Source organism: Condylostylus longicornis, unplaced genomic scaffold (genome assembly GCF_029603195.1).
Source record: "Condylostylus longicornis isolate FDR11 unplaced genomic scaffold, ASM2960319v2 ptg000016l, whole genome shotgun sequence".
In the NCBI taxonomy this organism is placed as follows: Eukaryota; Metazoa; Arthropoda; class Insecta; order Diptera; family Dolichopodidae; genus Condylostylus; species Condylostylus longicornis.
In genome coordinates, this window is record NW_026577985.1 from 6,636,264 (window position 1) to 6,650,726 (window position 14,463).

The 14,463-nt window shown below is 29.1% G+C and overlaps 1 protein-coding gene across 1 annotated transcript; it reads left to right on the forward strand.

Moving 5' to 3' along the window:
- Positions 1 to 1,865: 1,865 nt before the first annotated feature.
- Positions 1,866 to 10,412, forward strand: LOC129605989 (carboxypeptidase N subunit 2-like). The gene is made up of 6 exons (XM_055516031.1): positions 1,866 to 2,368; positions 2,502 to 2,645; positions 8,362 to 8,672; positions 9,435 to 9,583; positions 9,650 to 9,909; positions 10,001 to 10,412. The coding sequence occupies exons 1-6, from the start codon at positions 1,875 to 1,877 to the stop codon at positions 10,410 to 10,412; spliced, it is 1,770 nt and encodes a 589-aa protein (XP_055372006.1). The 5' UTR covers positions 1,866 to 1,874.
- Positions 10,413 to 14,463: the final 4,051 nt, after the last annotated feature.

Below are 14,463 nucleotides of genomic sequence, written 5' to 3' on the forward strand. Positions count from 1 at the left end.
AACACTTAATTTACTTAATAATATTTTTTAGCTGAACGTATACAAGGACGATTCTTTATGTATAAGGGTACTCCAGCACCACAAGTCATCAATATTATTTTAGTACCTTCACCATCTCCAGCGCCAAGTCCGCCAGCTACAACATCACCAACTGGAACACCACCGTCACCAACAACGCCAGCTACGACGTCACCTACATCACCACCACCACCCACAGTATGACCACCAGTTCGGCCTCCGGTACCACCACCAGTTCCGCCACCAGCTCCTCCTCTATCTCCACCACCACCTCCGCCTCCTCCTCCACCACCACCGCCACCCACACTTAATTACTATTGAAAGTATCAAAACATCAACACTTAATTTACAAGAAAATTTTTTAAAAAATTGTATTTAAAAAGTTTTATACTAATGAAGTGGTATTTGGTAACCCTAACGTTAGTAAATATGTGATATTTGAAAAATTGAATAAAAATCATGTGCGTTATGTACGTAAAAAAATATTCTTTATGTTTTTAGAGAAAATTGAGCTTAAAATTTCTTTTAGTTAAACTTTTAAACTAAACCCAAAATTATCTAAAAGATCTTACATCTGCGATTAAAGTGTAACGTTAAAACATTACGTGTAAACATTTTTGAATTGAATGCTTCAATATTTACCAGATGAATATGCCGAATGATTTATAACAACAAATACTCGTAGGAATGTACAAAATACATTTCACCATTACAACTGCCTATTTTTCGGATTATTCTATACTTTGTCTATATTTACAAAATTTATGACCAATTCCCCAAAGATTTCAAATGTATTATGGGTTTCTCAAACAAATACCTACTTTTACCAATGGTATTTGGTTAAAGAATTGCGAAGAAGCTGAACTAAATTATTTTTTGCTAAATTAGTTTCAGTTTCGAAAAGTTTGAAGAATAAGAAATTTAACAATAAAAATTCCTAATAAATTAAATAGCTATTGGTTAACTTTGACTACATTATTATAAAACTAACATAATTTTTTCAATAAATTCATCCATATACGTTAATTGCAATTTTCTGTGTTAATGCGCTAATCAATTAAACTTTTTCAAGCACCTACACTCCATGCTTTATTTTGCAGTACAATTTTTTTTCTCTTTATTGCAACAGGTTTAATTTTATTATTTTGTTTTTTTTTTATAAAATTTGTACGATGCGAATATTTCAATTAAATCTGGTCAGTAAATGTACCTACATATAAAACAATAAAAGAGTTTTACCCTCTTGACTCTCGTTTTCATTTATAAAATAAAGATCAAGGTCGCATTCCCTTTTCGTAATCCAATTTTTTAATAAGAGAAAAATAAACTGACAAGTGCACGCTATTCAAATTCAATCAGATCTTTCAAATATTATAACAAAATGTAGAACAACATAATATACATACATATATGAGTACTATTTAAAAAGAGAAGAGATAACCAAGTTCATGAGTTCATTCTGGGTTACCTAGAACTCAATTTTAATAATACATCATGAGTATACGCACACCTTACGTACAAATAACAAGAGTTTTGCTACTTCTCATAGAATTTAAGCTTGGTTGGCGCAAAATGTTATGTGAAATATAACAATGTTTTAAAAATCTATTTAGTAACCAACTGAGTTTTAATAAGGATGTATCATAGCAATTGCAACCAAAGCTTTTATAAGGCAGAAAAAAGACACGTACAATAAATCTAGTGTATGCAATAATAATAATTTTTTAATTTCATTCTATAATTTTAAAATTTGTTTTAGTTGAATTTTTATATTGAAACATAAAACAACTAATAAATAAAATAATAAAATTTTCAATTTTTACTTTAAAAATAATAAGGAGAAAAAATATGCAAATATGTTTAAAATAATTTTAATAACTACCCTTTTACATATTTTTGTCAATAAATCTTTGATTAATTGTGAAGATATTGATTTATATAAGAAAAAACATCCACTACCACGAATATTGGCTGATACGGAAAATTGTCCAATAAATGCATGTGAAGCTATTAAAGTTATGTCACAATATTTTTTATTGACAAAATCTGGACAAAAATTACGTCCACAAGACTCAACACCGAGTCCAACACCAACAACAAGTTATTTAGGAAAAATTGATCCATTTACATTAGAATTTGAATTACAAAAGAAAGTTCGCCAAATTGAAAGTCGTTTAAGAGCAGTTGAACAACCTGTTTGGAAATTAACAACTGGCAGTCAAGAAGAATGGAATCATTGTACAGCTGGTGTATGCCGTTGTAATCCAGATACAAAAACATTCACTTGTTGGAATTTAAATTTAATTTCAGTACCAATAACACAAGTAATACCAATGAATATGGTTTATATGTAAGTTCAATTTATACTTAAAAAAAAAAGATTATTTCTTAAATTAGAAAATAATTAACGTAATTAAAATTCAATGAAAATGCTACTAAAAATCTTAACTATATTAAAAATTAAAATTTATAATAATTTATAGTGATTTATCAAGGAATTTATTATCAACATTACATAAGGACACATTCCGTGGCTTAACTTTGCTTTTAGAGTTACATTTATCTAATAATAATTTGGATTTTTTACCATTTGATTTATTCAGAGACTTGGACAGTCTTGTTCAATTGTAAGTAAAAACTAAAATATCATTTTGATAAAACAAATTTCATTAATTGTTTGATATTGCTCTATTTCTAAAAATATTTTTATATCCAATATAATTTACTGAATTAAATTCAAATTCTATTTTACGCTTACGTATAGTCGTTAATAACACATAAACCTTTTGCTCCTAATTCCTTATTGAACTTGTTTTCCATACAAAATCTAAATATACAATTAAAATTTAAAATATTGTTCTTTTGGGGAAGATTAAATGTATTCTTCCAATCCCCTACATAAAAATTTCTCATATTAAATTTGATTAAGAATTATTTCAAATATAGTTATCAAGGATAATTCCATTTTGCATAGTTCCATTCAGATAACGTTTAATTGTAATTAAAGTAACTAGAAAATTCAATGTTTTTTTGCTCGTTTAATTTGTTTAAAAATTTTATATGCAATTTTAACATGTGTTTTAAATTTAAATATTTTAATTGAATATATTTTAACTAAATTTTTGTAACTTTCGACTTTAGGCTACAAAATTACTCCGGACATTTTTATATATAATATTGCAATTAATTTTTCAAAAACTTAATTTGTTTTCAAATGCAAAATTACAAACCTTATAAGTCAACGCACAAAGTTAATCAACTCAAAAATGTAAAACTATTTTGCTTACGAAAGAATTTAAACTCCTTTTCTCACGAAAATTTTTATCAGCCAAAGTTTGTATTAGTTGAAAACCGTAAAAACCGTAAGGGCTTAGTTTTAGACCTTAATTTTTTTCAAATTTGACGAATTTCCATTCTATCTTTTGTTTCTTTGTTATGTAAAATTATTTAGAGTAAGCTTTCCTTGAGGGTCAGGTCAAAATCTACTTCCGAAATAATTTATTGTACATATGAAATTTGTTTGAATTCTAGTTTTGTAGGAAATTTACCGCATGAATACGAAGTGAAAGTTAAGAAATAACGATATCATTCTTAATAATTTATCTTCTTTGCGGCAACAATAATTCTGTACAACAGGGACAAAATCGAGGTGTTAAAATAGTGTATAAATTTTATAAACTATAGTTTACAATTATAGCAATTTCATTTTTTCCAAAAATTACATTAAGTCTTCTACCTGAATTTAAGCGAAATTACTAAGTACCACCAATTTTATACTAAACTAGATAGCTTTTGACAGATTTTGATTAAAGCTGTCTTTTGACATGCAACTAACAGTCATTAATATTGTTATATGTGGCGTATTTTATTATTTTTTCTAGCACTATATGTTAATTAGAAATAGCTAATACGATGTAAATAAATTTTTCAAATTTTTTAAATTTTTTATAAACTATATTTAGAACGTTTTTGAATTTCTAACGCACTCACAATATTAATCAGTTTTATAACATCAACTGTTTAATTTAATCTATAAATTGTTGAAATACACAACTTACACGTAAATTTTGGAAATCCTTACATCAATATTAAAATGTACTTGAAAGTTAAAAATGTTATAGAAAACTATCAAAAAAATTAAATACATGAAACTTAAGCTAGAGTATAGAATTCTATTTTTCGCTTTCAACAAAAAAGTAATATGATATGAACTTAAATGTTAACTTTATTTAACGTCTACTCATCTAAAATAAATTACATGGATTATAAGTGCAAAAAAATAATTTCTACAAAAACTATTTATGAAATTTTCACTAAAAATACAATTAAAAACAAAGTGGACTATTTAAATTTTGTATTTTTTCTCAATTCAAATCCTGGTGTATTGTCTTCACTATCATCATCACCAATTACAATCACATCATTTTCATTCGCTGAATCATATTTGGTATTATTCTCTGATTCATTTTTATTTTCATCATTGTTGGATATAGTTCCAATACTATTCGATATAATTAATTCTGATTCATCAGCATTAGATTCTTGTAATGATGTTGTAGGTGCTTCATCTCCTATTATTATGTCATCTTCTGCCACTGATATAGGATTTGGTTTAGCAGTCGAAGTTATAATGTTGTTCGTTGATGGCATTGTTACTGCTGTTGTCGGTTGTATAGGTTTAGCACTTAAAGCATTAACTAGAGCATTTCCAGGTCGACTATTATCTGGAAATCTATAAACTGAAAAATATGATTGTACACGTTGCAAAACAATTTCTAAAAATGGTGGAAATTTTAATTCTGTTCCTGGCCCATAAATTTTTACTGGATATTGTATTGGATTTTGATTTAAATTATTGAATTTTATTAAATTTTGTGGTGAATTAATTAAATTTTGTGAAAATTGTTGTGATCTATTTATTAAACTAAACATTGGAATTTCTTTTGCTATTACCGTTGGTAAATGTACTGTTTTTGTCGTTGGTAAATTTCTTTCATTACGTGTTAACTCTAATCCCATTGGATACAGGATACAAATAACAAATTTGCAAATTGATGGTAATTCTAACATATTTAAATTATTAAATTAAAAAAAAAAAAACAAATTAATTATAAATTTTCTCTTATGTCCTTGTTTCAGAATATTCGAACGTTTCTCTTACTTTCTAACAAATTAAAAAATGAGTTGTTTATACACGAACGGTTGCTTTTGAACTAAGGTTAACACAATAGATTTGACGCGTGTTTAAATCGTGTATGTGAATATACATATATAAGTGTGAATATTTGTGAAAGAAACAGTTGAGTGAAATTTTTTATTCGAACATTACATTTCTTTGTTTTTGCCTTTATTATTATTATTATTGACATTTCTTACTGGTTTATCATAACAAACTTACAGGTGAATATATGTAGACAAAATGAAAGTACACTATGTGCTTCATGGTAATAAAATGAACAAAAAACACACAAACCAAAGGAAAAGAACTGAATGACGCACTTAACTTTAATTGATGCTTTAAAGACGAACAATTTATAAATTGCTTATAAACATTACACTGAATAAATATGGTTAATAACCGGACCACATCTTTATTAATTTTTTTTGTTTGATGCTTTAAGAGTGTCTTATGATGTCCATTCATATAAATTTAGTACAATCATTTATAAATAATTATGCTATGCAACAATAAGGTGATGCAGTGAAAATATTCTAAAACGAAAAATTTGCACCTGCCTTAATATGTTATTCCAAATAACAATTTTTTTTCATCATAAAAAATGTAAATAACTGTTTAATCCCTTACAACTTACAAGTGGAACTTTTGCGCAATGAATTTCATGTTTCACTCAAAATTACTAATTCCATAATCTGCCATAATTCATTCATCATCCGCTCAAGTTCTGTATCAGTTTTTAAGTGATTTATAGAATATCATTTTGAGTTTTTGAGTAATTTTTGAAGTTTTTTTAACATTCTGAAGATCCAGCTACCAGTGTTTTAAATGTTCTGTCTTTTCTAATAAATTACCACCAATTTTGCTTTAATTAACAGGCGATATAATAAACTTATGCCACAATTGGATTTGCTGGATGATTGACTGTGGCAAAATAGCACTAAAATAAGAAAGCGATTTAATTGTATCTTAAATAATTCTCAGTAACATTTAATTAGATTAATTGGTTTGCAAATGAGTGTGCTATGAAGAATTCAATGCAATTATTTGGCACAATCTATACACGAACATTTCAGAACAATAAAAATCTAAAAATTCTTTAATAACTAAAGTTTTTATTATGGAATAAAATTTGTTATAAATAGTTAATCAAATTCATAACGCCATGCCTAAGAGCATACATGTAATTTTTATTGACCAATCGAATGTAATTATAAGTGTTTGCAGTTAAATATACACAGGTACCTTTATTATTTACATACCTACATACAAGTACTTTGAACATACGCTTGAATCAAAGCAAATTAAATTTTATTATTTTTTTATTATTATTCGGGTTCAACTTGAAGTGAAAAACATGAATAGAATTTCTTTTAAAGTAAAATAAATGAAAACTACATTTTTTGACTTTTTTTTACTTTGCATAACTTTTTTTAACTTCTGTTTTGCATCTTAAATTTTTGGTAAACTACTTACATAACTAAATAAACAGAAATAGTAGTGTCCAAAAATAATTTGTTTAGAAAACAATTGAAATTTCTTCTTTAGAAATTGCTATAATTTTAAAGTAAATGGTTTTTATTATAAGTAACAGAACTCAAGCTTTGTAATGCAAGTTATAGAGGGTGGTCCTAAATTAATGTTAAAGCTCTCGTGGGTTGATTCTTTTTTAGAAAAAAATGATTCGTGTAGGGGGGTGTTTCGGTTAATTCGAAACTCTAGTGGTAGTTTTAAAAGGTTAAGAAAATCAGATTAAAAAATTCTGAATGCCACATATCCTTAACAACGTCTAAGTTTTTGATTAAGACTTCGTTCTCAAGTAAGTTACTTAAACATGAAATTTTGAAAAATAAAAAACTGAAAATTTTTAAAAAAAACCTTAAATATCTCAAGTATTCGCTATTTTTTTTTGTTTAATTTTTCACTTTGCACTTCAGCATCTTCTACAACCTTGTTCATACATCGTTTTCATGTCACATGTATCGTCTGTCTGATATTTTTTCCTAAAACATGGAATCACCCCCGACATCTTTGTCTTGCAGTTGCAGACCACTCTGTATAAGTAAATATAGTAATTTTCATCTAATAAAACATATTATATTGTTTTAAACTAGAGAATAATTAAGAAGTAGTTTTAAAAATTTATAGAGAGGTACTGATGAAATCGATGTTATAATATTTTTTTATTGTATTTGAATATCTCCGACAAAGGTTTTCAGAGATATTCATATACAATATGACTCAACATTAGATAGCACTTTTTTTAAAAAAATAACTTTTTGTTTGTTTTACATGTTTCTTAGTTTCGGTCCGTCCACTATTGGGTTTCTTTACTAAACTCACAAACCATTTAGAATAAAATACTTCACATACAAACAGATCTTTGAAAGTAAACATATTTCACTGGAAGAAAATTTCTTTTTACATCTTAACCCCCTTAAATTTATCCAAACCCATTACAAATTAAAATAATACTTATACCATACAAACATTTTTCAAATTTCACAAACGCATAAAAAAGTAGGGACTTACCTGTTCAAATGAAAAATTGGGTGGACAGATGACTCCGTCTGTTTTAAAATTTTTAACAGCATTTGGCAGAATATCAGTTTATTCAGCAAACCTTTTTTTTTAAAACTATGCTATTATTATTATCTTAGATCTAACTTTATTGTGCTATAATCAAAATATATATGAAATAAGACATATTACAATAATATCCTTTAAATTTAAAAAGGAAGGACATACTTACTTAGAATATTTGAAGGGAAGGTTGCTTCTTTTATTTAAAATTTCGAATTAATGCAGTTTTTTTATCATTTTGGCGATCACCATTGATAACCTTTTGATATCGTAAAAATATTAATAAGCTTTTGACTAAAAATTTTCTAACGCAAAATTTTAATATGTGACAATTTTCATAAATGCGAATTATCAAATTAGTGCATTCAACAAAATTTTCAAAACCTTTAATTAAATTTATAAGTACGAGTTATTTACAAATAGATAACTTACCTGCACACATCGAGATACCAACGTAAAAATACCACGGCTTGTAGTAGAGTTACAGCTAAATGTCCTGTTTTATCTTACTCATTTTATTTAAAATTCTTTTTTATTGTATTTTAACTTTATCTGTAGTTTCTTCTTTTTTTGTTACTTTTTAGACGATTACAAAGCAACCATTTGGAAGATATTGATCCTAGAACTTTTTGGAAATTAAGAAATCTTAACCTGTTAGATTTGAGCAAAAATATTTTGAGAGAACTACCAGAACAGGTTTTTAATAATATGCAAAGACTACGTGTTATTAATTTGTCAGACAATCGAATCAAAAGATTTCCAATTGGATTGTTAAATGATCAGAAACAGTTAGAAGAATTGGATTTGTCACGTAATGAAATTCAGTTTCTAGAAAGTGGAAGTTTCTACCATCAACAAGAGTTAAAAGTCTTAGATTTTGCTGAAAATCAAATCTGTAAGTGAAAACAAGAAAATGTTTGAAAGTAGCATATAAAAAAGAAATATTGTAAATTAATTTTGAAGCAATTTGATTTCATTAAAAACAACAAAGGTTATTAGGCAGAAATACATATAATTAGACTTACTCTAAACCCTTTGCTCATGCAATGTTGCATATTAAAACAAATTAAAATTATTCTAGAGAACGAAATAGACGTATTGGAAAATTTTATTTAAGTATAAAGGCAATTTTTTTTGCTTTACAGATACAGATACCCACAGTCTCTTTCAGAAAAAGCAAAAGGGAGTTTCGACCAATTTTGTAAAAACAAATATGGTAAAATTACCATTATTTTCCGTAACTTATGTTAACTGCATAGTATCAAAATGCAACTCCACAAAGTATATTACTGGGACTATAAGCTGAGCAATTTCAGCGATTGATATATTTCATAGAAGTCGTTGAAGTTGCTTAGCTCCTTGTGGTAGATGTCAAACAACTTCAAAAGATATTTGGTCAAATATTATAAAAACTATTGAAAATTCAGTGCTAAAATTCTGTAAATAGCAATACACATATGAAAACACGTAAGAAACAGGTTTGCAATTATCGCCACGCAATATACATCATCAATGTTACCTATATTTCCGTTTTTTATTCATATTGTTAAGTTAAAAATATTGTATGTGCATAATGTCTTACTGTCAAACAACCTTATTCGACCTACTACTATTATTATTACTATACTATTATACTGATAAGTCTAATTATTTGCAGACAATATTAAAGACGATGTATTCTCAAATTTGATATCATTAAGATCATTAACGCTTCATAATAACCGTTTAACTGTAATAACAAAAGAATTATTTGAATATATGGAAAATTTACTTTCTCTGGATTTAACATTGAATAGAATAACGAGGGTAGTCTAAATAATAATAATATTTAATTAAAATGAAATCATTTTTTAAAACATTTTTACATTTCAGATTCATGGTGAAGCATTTTCTCATCTAAAGCAACTTAGAGAGCTTTATTTGGGTCAAAATACAATATCGACTATTTCAGAAGGACTTTTTCTCAATTTAGAAAATTTATCACGTTTAATGCTATTCTCAAATAATTTAACATCGTTATACAGTAATAATTTCTTGGGTTTGAGGTCGCTAAGAAACCTGATGCTTAATAATAACATCCTTAAAAAATTTGATTTTGATACATTTCAGCCTTTAATTAAATTGGAAAAACTGTGCGTTAAAAAAATTCTCAAATATTAAAAATTTTCTTTTTATATTATTTAAAATTTTGTTAATTTTATTTTTCATAAATTTTCATTTTAGCCGTATTGATTCTAATAAGTTACAATATCTTCCACAAGGAACTTTAGATAATTTACCAAGTTTGTTAGCTGTAAAATTGGACAAAAATCCATGGCATTGTGATTGCCGTGCATTATATTTAGCAAGATGGATACGAGAACATGTTACAAAACTATGGGATTGTCAGCCAATGTGCCGTGGTCCTGGTGATTTAGGCGGAAATGAAGTTGGTCTATTACGTTACGATGATCTATGTGATGGACAATGGGCAAGTATGTTATCATTATCGCCGAGACTACCAGTACGAAAACATCAAATACTAAATCCAAAAAATTTTTCCGATTATGTTCAAATGTACAATTTAAAATATTATTCAACATTAAATCCTCAAGATGTTGAATCAACAACTCCTCGGTGGTTAGATGAATCGTAAAAGTCAATAAAATAATTAATCTTTTTAAATTGTTGTATGTAATCATAATTTTTAAAAAAATATGTAAGTTTGATTTGTACGAATTTGTATTTTACACTCCAATATCATTTATTTTTTATATTTATTTCTAAAGTTGTAATAACATAATAAATGTTAGAACTTTCAATGTACGTACTTATGTTATCATAAAATTTTTTATCAAGTTTCTAATTATGTAGGCACTTCTGCACAACAACTTCGACAACCACTTTAATCAATTGTTTACGACTACACTGTTATTTATTCAATATCATTAAGGAAAAATGCTGCATCAAACTATACCGGCAAGTATTTCAAGACAACATTCAAATTGCTAACACCATAATAGAATATAACACTTTATTGTAAAATTTTATAGATGTTGGGCTTGCTGAAAAGCAAGTCGGACTAAATTATTTCTTATGATTAAGTAAAAACACTCTTTAACACTCTTTGAAAAATATATACATATGAAGAAATTGCATTCAATTTATTTGTGTTTCATTAAAAACTTTATAGCTACGTTTTGACTTAATTTTGTTACGTTTGCCCTTGTTCACCCTACCAGTGGAGTCAGATACAGACAGTTATAGCAGTTTATGAGTCATAAACTGCTATAAGACAGTTCGTTATAGCAGTTTATGAGTCAGAACGGATGGAGGAACGGATAGCATGCGATGGGGAGACCTCGTGAAGGTGAGTTACTGCTACCCATCCTTGTAATCGCATGCTATCCGTTCCTCCATCCGTTCTGACTCATAAACTGCTATAACGAACTGTCGTATAATAATCGTATATGCATTGCAACATAACCAAAACCTTTGGGCAGGAAAATCATCATCACCATTTCTGCCACCCATGGAAAGCCTCAACCAGGCTGAAAAAGAAAATGAGTTACTTCGCAACAAAATTTCCAACATTGAGGTGTTAGTTCAAAAGCTTCAGTTGGAACTAAAGGAAATGAGAGAAGAAAACTCGACCTTGAAGGCTGCTCTGACCCTAAACGAAGAAAAATCTAGGGGAAAACAATGTGGGAAGTACTTGTCTTCCGATTGTGACAGTAGTGAACTTACGGGCTTTGAAACAGATGGGGTGCCATGCACGAAAGCATCTAAACGAACAGGGAAAAAGCGAAAGGCAAAGAGCTCTCCTGAAACCATTATCGCTAACGATACACCCACAATCAATACATCCACAATTAATACACCCACATTAAACAATATTATTCCAAACGTATTAAGTCACTCTAACATTAATGCCAGTAAAGCGGGTGATAACGAACAAACTACCACTATAGAGAGAAAATCTCCGCCCATCAATGTTGTTGGAATTGATACCTACAACAAAGTGAAATTAGTAGTTGAAACTGTAACGAAAACATATAAAATAGTAGCACTTAATAACAATGTTTGGAAAATCAACACTGAAAAAATAGACGACTATCGTGCTATATCGAAAAAACTCGACAGTGATAAAATAGAATGGTTTACCTACGAGAACAAAAACGATAGGCATATTAAAGTTATGGCCAGGGGCCTTCACTGCACATGCGATAAAAAGGATATTCTGGATAACGTCAAAAATCAGGGCCTCAACATCGTAAATGCAGTAAACATCCTAAAAAGTGAAAGAAAAATAAATACAAGAGGTGAAAGAATAATTGAAAGAAGATTGTTACCGCTTTTTATGCTTACGTTTGATAAAAGCGAGAGTATTGATAAAATCTACAAGCTTAGACAAATATTAAACCTGATAGTAAAAATAGAACCTCCACGAAAAACGGGGAACGTGATCCCGTAATGCAAGAGATGTCAGGACTTCAATCACACGAAACGATTCTGCAAAAAAAAACCCAAATGTGTCAAATGTGGTGAAAATGACCTTACAATAAACTGCACGATTGCTAGAAATACTGCTCCTAGATGCGCTAATTGCGGCGGAGATCACCCAGCAAACTATCGCGGGTGTGTAATCGCCAAAGAATTACAGAAGAGAAGGGACCTGGCAGCCAAGACACAGACTCGCTCCGCTACTAAAAGCCTAGCTCCTATGCAGGCTTCTTATAATAACAGTCCAATAGATCAATCTAGTCAAAAACAAAAAAGTGCAATAAATCAATCTAGTCAAAAACCTAAGAGTACAATAGGTAGATTAATATATTCTGAAGCTGTTCGTGGGAGTTTCCCCAGTGTTATAGGTAATAAGGACTTTAATCTAAAAGGTATAGGAAAAATATTAGGTACAATTATTAAAAAACATGACGAGCAAAAAATTGCTGAAAAACATATCTGTGATAGAATTGACAAGATTGAAAACAATCTCAACCTGCGGAAAAATAGAAGATGATGCGGATACAATTAGAATTTTAAATTGGAATGCGAATGGATTATTAAAACATGCTTTAGAACTAGAAACTTTCTTATACAATGAAAACATTGATATTGCCCTTAATATCTGAAACTCATTTTACTAATGAAAATTTTATAAATATAAAAGGCTATATTTGTACAAAAGATTACCACTCCGTACATCCCGAAAATAAAGCTGGAGGGGGTGCATCTATTATTATCAAAAATAACATTAAGCACTGTGTGGAGCGAAAAATAGAAATAAACATTATGCAAGTTGCATCAGTTAGAATAAAATTAAACAACAAGGAGTTTAAAATCTCGGCTATCTATTGCCCGCCTAGACACAACCTCAAAATACTCGAACATAGAACCTTACTTGAGAGCTTGGGTAACAACTTCATTGTGGGTGGAGATTTTAATGCTAAGAACACCTTTTGGGGTTCGAAGGTAACCACACCCAAGGACAGGGCCCTGATGGAAGCTGCAAATCAATTGAAATGTAAATTTTTATCATCTGGAAAACCCACATATTGGCCTACAGATCCACTCCGTACTCTTGATCTCATAGATTTTTTCATTACGAGGGGCGTTGCTAGTGGATACACCCATGTTGATGAAAACTTTGATTTAACATCATATCACTCTCCTACCATCCTGACTGTAAGTGAAACAATTATATTAAAAAACGAGCCATTGCAACTATCAAATAAAACCACGAATTGCTGTGGATTCCGAGATGAACTACGTCACAGTATTAATTTGAACACTCCCTTAAGAACAACAAATCAATTAGAAGAAGGAGCCAACAAATTTATTATAAATGTACAAAACGCAGTGTGGAATAACACGTCAAGATACAAACCAAACACTTACCGTAATTTATATCCGGTGGAAATTAGAAAATTAATTAAAGAAAAAAGAAAAGCTCGCAAAAGGTGGCAAGTGTCTCGTTATCCTCTGGACAAAACCAGAATGAACCAATTGAGTAATAAGCTTAAGAAACTGCTGCGTGAGGCCAAAAACGAATCTATCAAAAACAGGTTGAGTAATTTAACAGCGGAGAAAGATTCCGGTTATTCATTGTGGAAAATCACCAAAAATATAAAAAACCCCAGACTTCAAATACCTCCTTTAAGGAAAGAAGATAATACATGGGCTATCACAGATCTGGAAAAAGCCTGCTCATTTGCGAATTATTTGGAAAATACATTTAAACCTCTCCCGCAGCAGACTATCGATGAAGATTCTTGTGAGCGTACAATCCAAGACGTAACACCTGTCAGGAAAATAACAATAAAAGAATTAAAAAATTGCTAGAATAGATGACAAAAAGGCACCGGGTTCCGATCTCATAACTGGTACTGTAATAAAAGAACTGCCACTTATTGCACTGAAAACGTTATTATATTTGTTTAACGCAGTAATAAGAATTTAATACTTTCCTGAAATATGGAAAGTTGCTGAGGTGATGATGGTACCAAAACCAGGAAAACCTATAAACCAAATGAAATCCTATAGACCTATATCACTCCTTCCTATTATATCTAAGGTTCTAGAAAGATTGTTGCTAACTCGTATCATGCCGACCATCGAAGAGAAGCATCTAATTAGTCACCAGTTCGGGTTTAGAAGCAGTCACTCAACAATAGACCAAGTACATAGGATCACAAATATTATTGAAA